Here is a 14,391-nt window from a genome sequence, read left to right as displayed (position 1 = left end):
TTAAAGTATGTCCAGTTATAAATGTGTAAAAGATTATAAGGACATATATTAAAGTATTAACAAGGATGATGATACCTTTTCGCGTGGAGAAATCTGGTGACAGAAATAACCTAAAGTATGCTGCACAATATAATATACGGGTGATGGATGTATCATAGAATTGTACCCCTGAAACCTATATGATTTTATTAACCAATGTCAACCCAGTAAGTTCAACAAAAATTTAATTTAAAAAATAATGGAAAAAAGGAAATAATATCAAGTATGCTAAAAGTGCCCAACTATAACCAAAAGTGGAAAGAACAGAAAACACGTTGTAAGGATGAAGAACAAATAAGTAAACTGGCTTAATGATCATAACAGAACTAAGAACACTGACTATTTGGGTAAGTTATGATTCATTTGTTAACATACCGGTCAGCTCACATGACAGTCACACCCCATTGAGCTTGAACAGAACACACCTGTGGAGTGAAAAACCATTAGCGGAGGATGCTGGTGGTGCCTAACCCGGCTGCAGATGAGAATCACCGGGGCTCTTAGGAGGCTTAACTACCTCAGACTCTCCAGAGGTCGGGCCCAGGGAACCTTATGTTTTTTAAGCTGGGCAATGCTGATACAGCACCAAAGGTGAGAGCCCTCCCCCTAGGATAAATCAAGACGGTAAGAGAAGAGGTTCCTTTTCAGTAAAGGTTTCGGATAAAACAGGAGCCTCAGAGGCAGGGATGCAAACAGTAATCGCTTCTGCCAATAGCAGCTGCCCACCGCACAGCACCAAGCCATCACAGAGTGTGCACGGGGCGGAAAAATCCACTCAGCATGCTTTGGTTTGTTCCAACCACACAAATAATTCAAATACCAAGGGGAGCGATACGCGTTAGAGGAGCACCTTTCCTACTCAGAACTCAGCCTCGGCCTACATGCTTTGCCAGCCGAACCTATCAAAGCAATCGAAAAATACCTCTGAGCAGAGAAGAGAAAAAAACAGACATCTCAGAACTCCTGTCCTATGCCTGAGACGCCCCAGACAACCCCTGACTTCCTCACGCTCCCCCAGAGCCAGCCAGATTTGTACACTAAGAGGGGAGAGAGCATTCACAGGGAGGTGCCCTGAAAGAGACAATAGAAAGTCACCCAGATGCTTTAAAACTTTAAACTGTTAAACTGTTCAGATCAATTCGGTGTGGAACAAAACCTTTCCCATAACCCATAAATCCCAAGCGCATGAAAAGAATTGTTCAGAACTTCGGTCATGATGATCTAAGTCATTTAAGAAGAAAATTAAATTATATTCTTCACATTCTACTTAAGGAGTAGACCGGAGGGAGCATTACATTTGAGTATACCCTCGATGTGTTACGAACAATAAACAATGCACTTATCATCTCATTTAATGAAATCACCTTGTAATGGGACCAGTTCCATTTTACGATGGGGCGATAGAGGCTCAGAGAAGTGAAGTAAATTGTTTTAAGTCGCACAATAGGTGGTACCGCCATGTTGAAGTCTGGGTAACTGAACGATTTCCTTCGCTCATTATGTCAGACTGCACTGCCAGTGTTCACATTATTTTGGTTGGAAATATTTCCCTGTATGTGTTTACAAGGGTCAAAGCCAGCTGGAAAACCATTACCTAGAACAGTGGTTTTTCAAGCTGGTTTTTGTTTTGTGTTTTTCCCAACATGATAGCATTTTTTTCTGAACAAAAAATTTCCTGGCACCCCAATATGTAGAAGCACAGCTGCTTGATTAAAAGCAGTAGTCAGCATAAGTCATCCCATTCGATCAAATGCCTTATTGATTGTAATGTGAATATCCCATGGGTTGTGGTTATACTAGTCTTAGAAAGCACATTTTCCTTTACCTGGGAAGGACAGCACAGTTATCCCAAGGTCAGAGGGCTCCAGTCAACTTATCCTTGTTGACTCAGTGTTCCAGAGACCCAAAACTGTAATTTAGATAACATGCCTAAGTTTAACCCAGGTTCCTCATTCCAGACCCGAGGGCTCTAGATAATGTGTTTCTGTCAATTCAGTGACCCCGAGACCCAAAACTATAATTACCTTTGTGATTTTTTGCCTATATAACCCTGGAGCTGCGACCATCTTGTTACAATGAGATTTGGGAAAGCAAAATGGCCCCTCATAGTCCCGGATTGCAATAAATGTGACTCTTTAATTCGGGGGTAAAAAAAAAAAGCAGTAGTCAGCAGGGGGCCAGAAGCCCTGCTCCACCCCACCTAGAATCCTCAGGTACCCGGGACACCACAGAATAAATACAGATTAAGAAAACAGCACCCATCTAAATATGTACAGTCATTGGATTGGCTGTATAAAAACATGTCCCTTAGAGATAGTCAACAAAGGATACAAAGCTATACAAAAGCATCTCGATGCTGGTAAAAAGAATGTGGTCAAACGCTAAGGTAAGCAACAACAGGACACAAGCAAGAGTCCAGTGCCACTAAAGTCTGTTTTCTCCCTGGTATATCAGGCATCCTGTCTGAGTTCTACAGGTCTTTTAAAAGAAAAAGTCCACCACTTCCCAAAGACTCCAAATATATGTTAGTATTCCCTCTCCCGCTCCAAGAGTAATGGTAGTTTCACTATCCTACCTTCCCAAAGACGGTAGGTACAACAGAAAAATCAGAGTATATAATGATGTCCAATACATACATAAAATACACAGTTCAGGCAGGAATCAGAGAGGCAGAGATATTATGTATCTACTTATTCATTCACTGGTGGAGGCGAAAACATTTTGCCCGCAATGCCTGGAAATAAGCCTTCAGAGATAAAGACTTGGCCCTTGCCCTCGGGGCCAGAAACTAGAGGTTAGGACACAAATGGGAACTGACAGGACAGGTTGAATGCAATGAGAAGCTCCTCACAGTTCACTTACTGACATTTAAACCACTCTAGAGATGTTGGTTTTAAGGGCTTTTTAAAATTATTATTTTTTGAAATTCTTCTTAATTATAGGAACATAGGCTAAAAAGGCACATCGGGCAAACTTAACCTCTCTCTTGAGAACTACGTTTATCATAAACTTAAAACAACTAAGATGTCTATAAAAGCCAAAACAATCAATTTAGGGTTCTCCAAAATAAACGTAAGGTTTTTAATGGAGTTCGACTTTTTTTTTTAATTGACTATAAATTTTTTCTTGACTTTATATTGAACACAAAGCAGTGGTCTGAGACGGAGCCCTTCGGGATCACCCTGACCCAGAGACGGACGAGCCTCTATTGTACAAGTTACTCAAAGCAGACTTTGTGGTCAGAGGGGAAAAAATGGTTTGAATTTCTCTTGGTGTTTGCTTCATTGTTTCAGATGAAGCCATTTTTAGAATAATTCATTTGCTTCTAGAAGTAATGGGACCCTTGAATATACATAATAGTAGTAATTCTGCCCCCCCCCCCCCCAAAGTGTTAGTAGTATGATTGTGGGAGATACATGGAGAGAAACAAAAGCAAAGTTGTTCCTTGATATATCTTTTTATTTTTATTTTATTGTTTAAAGTATTACAAATAGTAGTACATATGTCTCCTTTTTTTCCCCATTGACTTTCCCCTGGCCTCCGCTACCGCCCCGGCACCTGCCCTCACCCCCGCACCCCCCCCCCCCCCAGTGTCTTGTGTCCATTGGTTATGCTTATATGCATGTATACAAGTCCTTCGGTTCATCTCTTACCTCCCCATCCCCCAACCCTCCCCTGCCTTCCCCGCTGTAATTTGAGTCTGTTTGATGCTTCTCTGCCTCTGTATCTATCTTTTTGTTCATCAGGTTGTAATGTTCATTATCCATAAACTATGGTACATCTACACAATGGAATACTATGCTGCTATAAAAAAGAAGGAATTCTTACCATTTGCAGCAGCATGGATGGAACTGGAGAGCATCATGCTACGTGAAATAAGCCAGTCAGTGAAAGAAAAATACCACATGATCTCTCTCATTTGTGGATATATCTTTTTCATCTATTCCATTTGGGTTTTTTACTTTTATTTTTTAAATATATATTGTTATTCACTTCAGAGAGGAATTGAGAGGGGCAGAGAGATAGAAACATCAATGATGAGAGAGAATCATTGATTGGCTGCCTCCTGCACACCCCCTGCTGAGGATCAAGCCAACAACCAGGACATATGCCCTGACCAGGAATTGAACCATGACCTTCTGGTTCATAGGTTGATGCTCAACCACTGAGCCACGCTGGCTGGCAAGCTGGCCGGCTGGTGAACCCATTTTTTTTTTAAGAACTCTAAATTGGCTCATGACTCTTTTAAAAACTATTGTCAGCAGTAAGCAATCTTATTAGAGCAAAGTCGCTTTACTAGAGTTAACACTTTCTCTCACTAAGGTGAAGTCATTTCTATACTGCGCACCAGGGAGACAAAACGTGGGGGGAAGGAGGAGGTCTCGTTCAGCCTTAACAGTAACTTCTCCCACAGGAGCGGACGTGCCTGGAAACTTTAATATCTTCAAGGGCAAGGCTGGGACAATGAGGAGACTGAAAGGTGGGCAAAGTCTCAAGAGGGACCAGCTGATGCTCTCGAATCCCTTCTCCATCCAATGAAATCACTTATAAGAACCCTTTACTTTAAAATGATCTCCTTCCGAAAAGCAGATCATCCCCATTTCACCAATTAGGCATCCGAAAATTTCCATTTTCTTTTCTAGGCCCGAAGGCAAGACACACTTTTTTAACTGAGCCAAGTTTTTCTCTGACCCTGTCTCTCCCGTCATCAGGGCCTGCCTCCCCAAGAATAAACGGAGCTCGAACTATATCCCCCCCACCCCTTCCCACCTGAGTTCCCTTCTCCATCTCAGGTATACCTCATCCCTGAACAGTTACACACTGCCAAATTACTTCTCAACAATGACAGCCTCAGCCCCTCCTTCTGACTGATCTCATCGAGGCACGAGAAAGAAGGGATCGAGCTAATTTACATGAATGCATCTGTGCTGCAGTAGAAGTATTTGGCTTTTTGAACTCTAGTTGGGAGGATATGGGGCAGCATTAGACAGGAATGACAAAAAGTGCAGACGGTGCCGAGGGAAATATTTTTGAGCAATGGAAGCTGGCTAGCAGCATGGCCAGCCCCCTCATGCTGAGAGTGGGTGAGGAGAGAGAAGAAAAGGTGAGGACGGGGGGAGGGAGGGTCACTGGGCAGTGGAGGCCGAGTGAAGGGGACTGCTTCCAAATGAGAGACCATCTACTTCCAACAAGGGTCTGCTCAGGTTCTACCCCCTCACAGAGCCCTTTCCACCGACTCCCAATTCCATTCTCTCTTTTCCTGAAATTCCCTCAGAACTCTAGTACATAACATACATACAGCTCAATTATATTGTCACCAGTCCTCGTATTTATTTTTATTTAAAAAAATATTTTTATTGATTTCAGAGAGGAAGGGAGATGGAGAGATAGAAACATCAATGAGGAGACAGAATCATTGGTCAGCTGCCTCCTGCATGCCCCCTACTGGGAATCAAGCCCGCAACCCGGGCATGTGCCTTGACCGGGAATCGAACAAAGACCTCCTCACCACAGTACCCAACACAACGTTAAGCACACAAGCAAGAATTCAAGTATGTAGTTGCTAACTTTAAAGCCAGGAGATTATATTACAAATACAGGCCTATAATTTAATAAGGAAACAAGTTACATATTAAAACAAACAAAATGACTTTCTCCTTTAAGTTCCTCACCCAGCTACAATTCGTGGTGACTAACGTCGCCAGCCTTTGTGAAAGCAGAGAACAGTGTGACTTGCAGAATAAAATATTTTGGAAATTTTTAATATGAATAGCAGATTTCCTTTTCCAAAGAGGTGAAAACAATTTTCAGAGATTAGACCAGCCGTGGGCAAACTACGGCCCGCGGGCCAGATCCGGCCCGTTTGAAATGAATAAAACTAAAAAAAAAAAAAAGACCGTACCCTTTTATGTAATGATGTTTACTTTGAATTTATATTAGTTCACACAAACACTCCATCCATGCTTTTGTTCCGGCCCTCCGGTCCAGTTTAAGAATCCATTGTGGCCCTCGAGTCAAAAAGTTTTCGCACCCCTGGATTAGACGGTGGTGCCTCTGGAGGGAGCAGGAGTATGAGTACGTGTGGGGTGATAGGTATGCAGAGAATTGAGAATGGCAAAGGAACTTGGTCGACAGGACTGGGGACAGCGGGCCACCAACCGAGCACCTGCTCTGCTACAGATACCATGTTGCGTGTAGTACAGGTGCTATAACTGAGTCTTCACAATAACACATCATCTTTACAGATGAAGACACAGAGGCTCAGGGAGGCAAACTTACTTGTCCAAGGCCACAAAGGTGGTAGTAAGTGGACAGAAACAGGATACGGTCCCGATTTGTCCATCTCCAATGATCTTGCTCTCTCCACTAGGTAACCACAAGCCCTTCCACAACATTTTTCATCCTTGCCTTCCAAACAAACCAAAGCAAACAGATCTGTCTTCATGAGGAAGGAAGAAGTGAAAGTAAACCTCCAGCAACAACAGGATCAGGGCAGGGAGGTGAGGCCATTTGGGAAGGATTCAGGAAGATAATTAACATTAGTTGGGTGGGCATTATGTACCAAGCACTGACCACATCATGTGATTTCATCCCAATAATCCTGAAAAGCAATCATTTTATATAGTACTAGTGGCCCAGTGCATGGATTTGTGCACATTGAAAGGGAATCTGGTGCTGGTGAACCAGATTTGGGGCCAACAGGGCCCCAGCAGCAACCTAACCTACGGGTCGGAGCATTTGCCCCCTGGTGGTCACTGCATGTCATAGCTACAGGTCCAACAGTCGAATGGTCGCTTAGGCTTTTATATAGAGAGATAAGGAAACTGAGATTTAGGCACGTTAACTTACCCTAAGTCTTAAAGCAAAAAAAGAATAGAAGTGGCCCAGCTGGCCTGACTCAGGAGGTCACAGTTTGATTCCTGGTCAGGGCATATGCCCAGGTTGTGGGCTTGATCCCCAGTGGGGGGCGTGCAGGAGGCAGCCGATCAATGATTCCCTCTCATCACTGATGTTTCTATCTCTCTCTCCCTCTCCCTGCCTCTCTGAAAACAATAAAAATATATTTTAGAAAAAGAGTAGAAGTGAAGCTGGGTTTTGAACTTGGTCAGTTAGGTCTCAAAGACTGTGCTCTTTCCACTGCTCCCTGTTGCAAGCATGCTCTCCCCCCCTCTTCTTCCCATAAACGCCCAAAACTAACGTTTGGGGAAACTGTTCTATTAAGAGATCTAACCAGTAATTATATGGCAGTTGAACCGAAAGGAGCCTGCTTCCCACAGGAAATAAAACTGTCATCTCCACCCGAGGAATGTAACAGACAAGGAGAGAGAGGCATCCAATGTATATTTTAAAATGCTGTTACCCTCTGAACCCATTCATGGATGGAGCTGACGTTTTTATAGGCCCTGTCAGGGAGGCTCATCAACAGCTCATCGACCCCGCGGGGCTGAACTACCACGGACAGCAGTTTCCAGCTCGCTCCACTGAGCAGGGCCAGTGATCCTATCCAGTCCAACAGCAACCCAGCGATGGGTGCCAGAGAATGGCCATAAAAGAGGACCAGTCCTGGAGAGAGGGGCCTTTTGGCTGCGCTGGCTCCGACGTAGGTGACAATGTCAACAAACAGCTCTCCGCATTAGGGTAAGAATCCACAGGGCAGACAACTTACACAGAGGTCATTAAATAAACACATCTCTGTCCATATACCGGAGGCACCATCTCTGTCTCCACATTAAGCAAAAAGGTCAAAGCTCATCTCTTGAATGCAGAAGTAGAACCCTTCCAAAATCTGCCATGAAACGCACCAGTGGCGGCTCCTGACGGCTTGCCTCCACCCACATCTGGCTCTATTTGGGAGCTAAATTCAGCAGAAGTCTCCAGGGTCAACAAATGACCCCGAGTAAAAATAGTCTTGGAAATCTGTCATGGAGGGAGCAGGAAAGGAAACGAGACGGCAGGGTGATTCACTCCAAGTGGCAGCTCCCAAAACCAAAAGCTCATTTCTCTGTCCCAATCCGAAGCCAATGTGCAAAACAGGCACAGCGCACGCTGTCCTTTTCCGAAGGCCTCTGAAAGGGGCTGCCAAAGAATTTCACAGGGAAGCCAAAAAGATTTAGTGTGCCATTCACCCCTCCTATAAATCTAACCAGGGCCACTTCGAACCAACACTCTGAACCAATTGCAGGTTTATCCTTGCTTGAAGACCACCCAGAGTAGCTAAGGCTTTGCCCCTGGCAAGCAAGAGGGATCCTTCATCCCACCAAATTTTCCAAATGACCAAAGAGTTGCCGAGAAAGAGGACGGAGATTGTGCGGTGTGTGTGCCCGCGCGCGCAAGCACGCCTGTTCGCTGCCTTTCTAATTCTACACCTCACTCCTCCCACCACCACAGTTAAGATGTATTAAAATAAGTATAATATATTTTAGAAGATTATATGCTTTTTCAAATTAAGGATTCTACTGGTTGAAAAAGAATCAGCCTATACTTAACTGCTCGGGTAACTCATTTTAAGATGCAGGGAAGACCTAGGTGCCCGATTTTGCAACACAAAGGGAGAGGTGTGTTGGCATCACAGCCACTCACCTGCACTGTCCCTTTAAAGCCCTGTACCTGATGCTGCGTTCATAATTTATGCTCTTTTCCTTAAAGATGGCTCCCCACCTCCTCAACTGTAAGGAGTTTCAAAGGACCACGAGGCCTGGACCCACCTCTGGGCAGGCTCTCTGTCTTCGAAGAGCTCGCAATCTGGTGGGCAGGCAGGCGTGCGGAGAACACCATCATCCTATGATACATCCTCTCTAACAGCAGGACCAAGTGTCCACGTATCCTGGGCGCACAGGTAAGAGTGAAACGAACCCTGACGTGGAGGACTGGGAGAGACGTCTCAGAACTGGTCTCTAAGAATGAGTAAGAGTGTGACAGGCAGGGAGGGCAGAGTCGAGGGAAGGAGAACATTCCGAGAGACTGAGAACAGCCCAGGCCTGTGGCTCTCCAACGGGTACTATGTCCCCTCGCCCCAACGGGTATTTAGCAATATCTGGAGACATCCTGGTGGTGTAAATGGGAGGGGAGGGGTACTACTGGCGTCTGGGGGATAGAGGCCAAGGATGCTGCTAACATCCTCCAGTGCCCAGGACAGCCCCCCACAACAAAGCAGTCTCCAAAGGCCAACAGTGCCAAGGCTGAGACACCCTGGTCCAAGCAAAGGTATAAAAGACAGTGTGTGTTAGCTCAAAAGTGAGACGTTGCCTGCAGCTTTGGCAAACAGAGTGCTGTAAATGACCGCTTTTATGGCAGAGAAAAGCCAATAAGAAGAGAGGGGAGGAAACATTAAATTTCCAAGGAGCCAAGATAGAAGGCTGAGCCGATCCCTTATTCCTAAACAGAAACCACCACCAACAAAGTTAGGAAACGGGCCTCCTGGGAGCCTAAGGTGTATTCTTCGTCCTGTGCCATGAGAAGCAGGGGTCTCGGGGACCCTGTGCTCGGCTCCAGGCCACTCCAGAGCCGCAGTCTGCATTCTTCCCCTCACGGGCGGCTAAGTGAGGAGCAAGGAGCAGGGTTGTTCTGTGTGGCTCGCCCTGGCGGGACGCTCACGTGGAGAGAGGGTGCAACGCTGCTGTGAATGCTGGGAAAACTACAGGACAGGAACGGCCCATGCAAAGGGGGCTTCAGGTCCAGAAACGGAGTGGCTCCGAGGAAAGCAGAATATGGTGGGGAAGCCACGGCTGGAGCTTCAAGTGGTCATGAGGGTTGCTGGCAGGAGCCATGCCTGACCGTGAAGGCAGGAGGTGCCTGGGGAGGGATCTTACTCCTGGACACAGACCCTTGAAAATGGAGTGAGGAGCTTACCATGGCAGCCAAAACCACCTCCACCTCCACCTCCATGGAAAGTAAAATCAAACAGAACAAACCTCCCCTAGCAAGAGACTTCTAGCAGGGAAAGGCGGCGGCCCTCGAGCTACTGGCAGTTTGGGGCATGAGGGTAAAATATAAAAATTGAAACTCCTCTGATATAGGAACTGACTCGCACGAATCCACATCACCCTTCCATCTTGCCTCCTGCAGACTCACATGCACAGACACACACCTACGTCAATTTTTAAAAATAGAAACACTAAGGGGAAAGTTGCATCAATTGTAGCGGATGTCTAAAAGTCAAGCGTTAGTTCCAACAGGAAAAGAAAAGGCCAGCGCGGTAGCAAAATAAGAAGATAACTCTAAATGGACAATGTCATAAAAGGGTCCAAAAAGGAAAGTGAAACATTCATGTTTTTTTCTCTAGATGAAAAACACTGTCACAGAATGTGCCCACCAGTGTGCTGGGTGCTGCTGTTGGAAAAATTAAAATCGAGTTCGGATGACACAGGCCCCCTGAAACAACTGCAGCCTGGGGGGGGCCTCTCTGTACGTCACAGACCAAACATCCTGAAGAGGGCCTTGCAGAAGCCAGGTGGGGAGCAGGGGACAGGACATTCCACCGGAGTGAGAGAAGCCCAGGTCGGGAAGGCAGGAACGATGGGGCACATGCACATGCACACTTATTACAGGGAGATGACATAATCTCAAATCTCGCCTGGATCCAGCCATAAATATACACATGGTATGGCCCAACCACCCATGTCCTGGGAGATGAAAACACTATCACCTCACACAAGAGCACCTATACCTGCAGTGGGTTTCTGGTCTCCTTCTGCAAAGAACAAGTGTCCCAGGAGCTCAAGCAGCTACACACTGAAACAGTCTGCAGGGGTATCAGGGTGACAAGAAATTCAGACTACCAGAGAGAGGACTGCTTTCCACCTGGGTCTTCAGGGTTCACAGCCGGGGAGGAGGGTAAGGGCACTGCTCCCCTTTGCTGGGATTGTGTTTACAGCTACGGGGAACAAACCGCTGGCAACGTGTAAGTAAATCGTGAACAATCGCCGAATCTGTACGATGGGAATTGCAGCCAATTCTAAGAGTTGTCAAGTACTCACACAGATCACACACACACATACACGCAGGTCTGAACATCCAGAATCTTGACTGACCTGGTGACCTAGAGTGAAGGCAGACCTAGAACCCTGGGCATTAGCCAAAGGTCGTGCTAATGAGAGCTGGGGGGATTCCTCCCACAACTCCTTCCCCTCCAGATAACGTATTCACTATCACCCAGAGTAGGTTTTCCTGCCTCTACACCTCTGCTCATGCTACTCTAGCCTCCTAGACCAGCGGTTCTCAACCTGCGGGTTGAGGCCCCTTTGGGGGTCGAATGACCCTTTCACAGGGGTCGCCTAAGACCATCAGAAAACACATATATAATTACATACTGTTTTTGTGATTAATCACTATGCTTTCATTATGTTCAATTTGTAACAATGAAAATACATCCTGCATATCAGATTATTTACATTACGATTCATAACAGTAGCAAAATTACAGTTATGAATTAGCAACGAAAATAATTTTATGGTTGGGTCACAACATGAGGAAGGGTCGCGGCATTAGGAAGGTTGAGAACCACTGTCCTAGACAAATCCTATGCATCCTCTACTACTCAACTTCTCTCATCCTCTATAATATAGTATATCAAGCACGTCAAATTCACAGGCCACATGCCTCGTTTAGTTGGCCCGTGTTAGTCTTTGGGTTTGACATGCTTGCTCTATATGGTGCTCTAAGCCAGCCTCAAGCATCTACCTCTTCAACACTTTCAGAACAATTAACTTGTACAAGTACTTAGCAAAGAATCACCTAAGCTCTATAAGGCTTAATTAGCTCTTCTGTTGTTTTCTTCACCTATTATTTAAATCAAAAGCCATTTTCACCTTTCTCCCTGTCTTCATTGATTGACAGGACCCCTCTCTGAGAGATGTGGAGCACATTTTGTAGATCTTTGGATCCTCCCACCCTATCTCCTCGAGTGCCTTATACAAATGTGGAACTAAACTGCAAAGTTCTCTTCTGCGCACATAGTTAAATTTGCCTCACATTAACCACTGAGAAAACCCGCAACCACCCAGGTGGCGTGCCTCAGTGGTTGAGCATCAACCTATGAACCAGGTTACTGGTTCGATTCCTGGTCAGGGCACATGCCTGGAGTTGCGAGCTCAATCCCCAGTATGGCGTGCAGGAGGCCGCCGATCAATGATTCTCTCTCATCATTGATGTTTCTCTCTCTCTCTCCCTTTCCCTTCATCTCTGAAATCAATAAAAATAAATAAATAAACAAACAAACAAATAAATAAATAAAACACCTCTGCAACCAATGCTATATGAAAGCAAAAAGAGAATATAATTAAGCGCTGAAAAATCTTGTAAGTCCTCATTATTGTACAAATGAGGAAACTCACACAGGTGTGTGTGTGTTTGTAATAGGCAGGTGTAGAAAATTAGGTCTGTGCCCTCAGGGACACAAGGGAATCTGGCCAGGAGCAGATGAAGACTCTATGGGGGTTTGCAATTGCCATGGTTAAAAAAGGTTTTCAAATTTAAATGGAGACCAGCAGGGGCAATTAATACTGAGATGTGGGGTTAGTTAAACACCAAAACCTAGATCATGATTTTCACTTCCTAAGCTCATGGTGTGATATTTAACATAAGCCTGGTCAGAACTTCCAGGAAACGCACACAGACCAAAATTCGGTTATTTTGAGACTCTATTTACTGTAATGGTTTGGGTTTTTTTTTTAAAAAAACTACTTTAAAGCTCTGCTTACATATTCTTCTATCAAAAGAGAAAGAATCACATGAAGACGACTTTCTAAAAATAAATTCGTCTTTGGAAGCTCATTTGGGGGTACTGAGTTGGGACTGCATTTTCAAGGATGTCAATCACACAAGGGCCCCATCCATAACTCCTTGAGAAAAAAAAAACAAACTGAAACCATGAACGCCTTGTCAAATTCAGACAGTTTATCTTGGCACTGGCAAGCCGAGCAGTCTCTTCGATGTCTGGAAACGTGTCTAATTACGTTTCGAGAGTAACTATAAAAAATAGCCCGGGTCCTGGAGCAGACAGCTCAGGGACCACTCCAGAGCATCCTGCACGACGCGATGGAGCCACGCCAGGGAGGGGAGAGTGGGGAGGAGGAGGGAAGAGAAAAAGAAAAGCAGCAAGTGTGAAACCGGGATGCGCCCCTAGCTCCTCTCAGCAACCTCGAGTCTTCCCAGGACTTCGGGCCGCAGCGACGCTCCCTAAAGTTACTTTCCTTTACTTTTGTTTCCATGAGGTCACCCGGCCCGCCCACATCACCTACCTGGGGGAGCACACTCGCCTGCTCGGCCCCCAGCGCTGCCCGCAGCTCCGCACAGCCCTCACGCCTCCCACCCGCCCCGGCCCCCGCGTCCGGACAGCACCCGGGCACCCCCTCCCGGGAAGGCGCAGCCCTCCAGCTCAGCACGCCCCTTACACGCCGAGGCAGCCGCGCCCGGGGCGTCCTTTCTCGGCCAAGAGCCCGGGATACCCCGCTCCGGTGGCACTCCATCCCTTGAGCTCGGGGCGCCCCCGCACCCACAACCCGGCCGCACCGCGGGGGCGCCCCCTCTCGGGGACGCGCAGGCTCGCGCCAGGGCGCCCGGCCGCTCCGCCCTCACCTGAGTCGGAGGTTGGCCATGAACTCGGGCATGGAGACGGTGTCCATCAGCACGAAGTCCGCCTTGCCGAACTCCAGGCTCTCCTGCTCCGCCATGGCGCCGGCGAACGGGCTGAGGTGGGCGCCGCCGGGCTCAGGTGGGCGCGCTGGGGTCGCGGGAGCCGGTCCAGGGGCGCGCGGCGAGCTCGGGCGGGGCCGGGGCGGGGCCGCGGGCTGGGGGTTCCGGGCGAGGGGGCGCCGGGCTCCGCTCGGAGGGTCTGGGCCGGACAGAGGCCGCCCCGCTGCTCCTCGGCGCGCTCTCGGTCCGCGCGGCGCACCCGGCAGTTTCCGCTTCTCCCGCGGCGGCTGCCTGGCGCTGTGGGGGACGGGACACCGAGACGGAGACGGCGGCGGCTGGTCCCGCCTCTGGCCTGGGTCTGGCCACGGCCCCGCGGTCTCGCGCCCCGCCCCGCCCCGCCCCGCCCCGGCTTCTCGGGCTCCGCCTGGCCCCGCCCCGCCGCTGAGATCCCGCCCCGCGGCGGCCCAGGCCTCCGCCTCCTCACCTGGGCGGCGCGCTCGCGCCGGGCGGGCGGCGGGGGCGCGCGCGGGGCCGGGCTGGGCGCGGGGCGGCAGCGCCCTCTGGGGACGGGCGCTGGGACCTCGCGGGGCGGGGCCGAGGAGTGCGGACGTAGGAGGGTGGGTGGGATCAAGTGTCCAGGGTGGCCGCCTCTCGCCCTCGCTTGTTGAATGCCAACCAAGTCACAAAAGTAGCCTGCGGAGCTTTTGGCGAGGATAATTC

The 14,391-nt window shown here is 47.8% G+C and overlaps 1 protein-coding gene across 1 annotated transcript in view; it reads right to left on the bottom strand.

The window, feature by feature from the left end:
• The window catches only part of MYO1D (myosin ID), a 273,264-nt gene extending 259,264 nt beyond the window's left edge, over window positions 1-14,000 (bottom strand). The window contains exon 1 of the mRNA XM_070394306.1: window positions 13,615-14,000. Within this exon, the coding sequence (XP_070250407.1) occupies window positions 13,615-13,709 (95 nt within the window). The 5' untranslated portion in view covers window positions 13,710-14,000. The remainder of the gene's footprint in view (window positions 1-13,614) is intronic.
• Between the last annotated feature and the right edge of the window lie 391 nt (window positions 14,001-14,391).

This window comes from Myotis yumanensis, unplaced genomic scaffold (assembly GCF_028538775.1).
Source record: "Myotis yumanensis isolate MYYU_CA2020_CCGP unplaced genomic scaffold, mMyoYum1.0.hap1 SCAF_16, whole genome shotgun sequence".
Taxonomy (NCBI): Eukaryota; Metazoa; Chordata; class Mammalia; order Chiroptera; family Vespertilionidae; genus Myotis; species Myotis yumanensis.
This window is presented reverse-complemented; position numbering and strand designations above follow the sequence as displayed.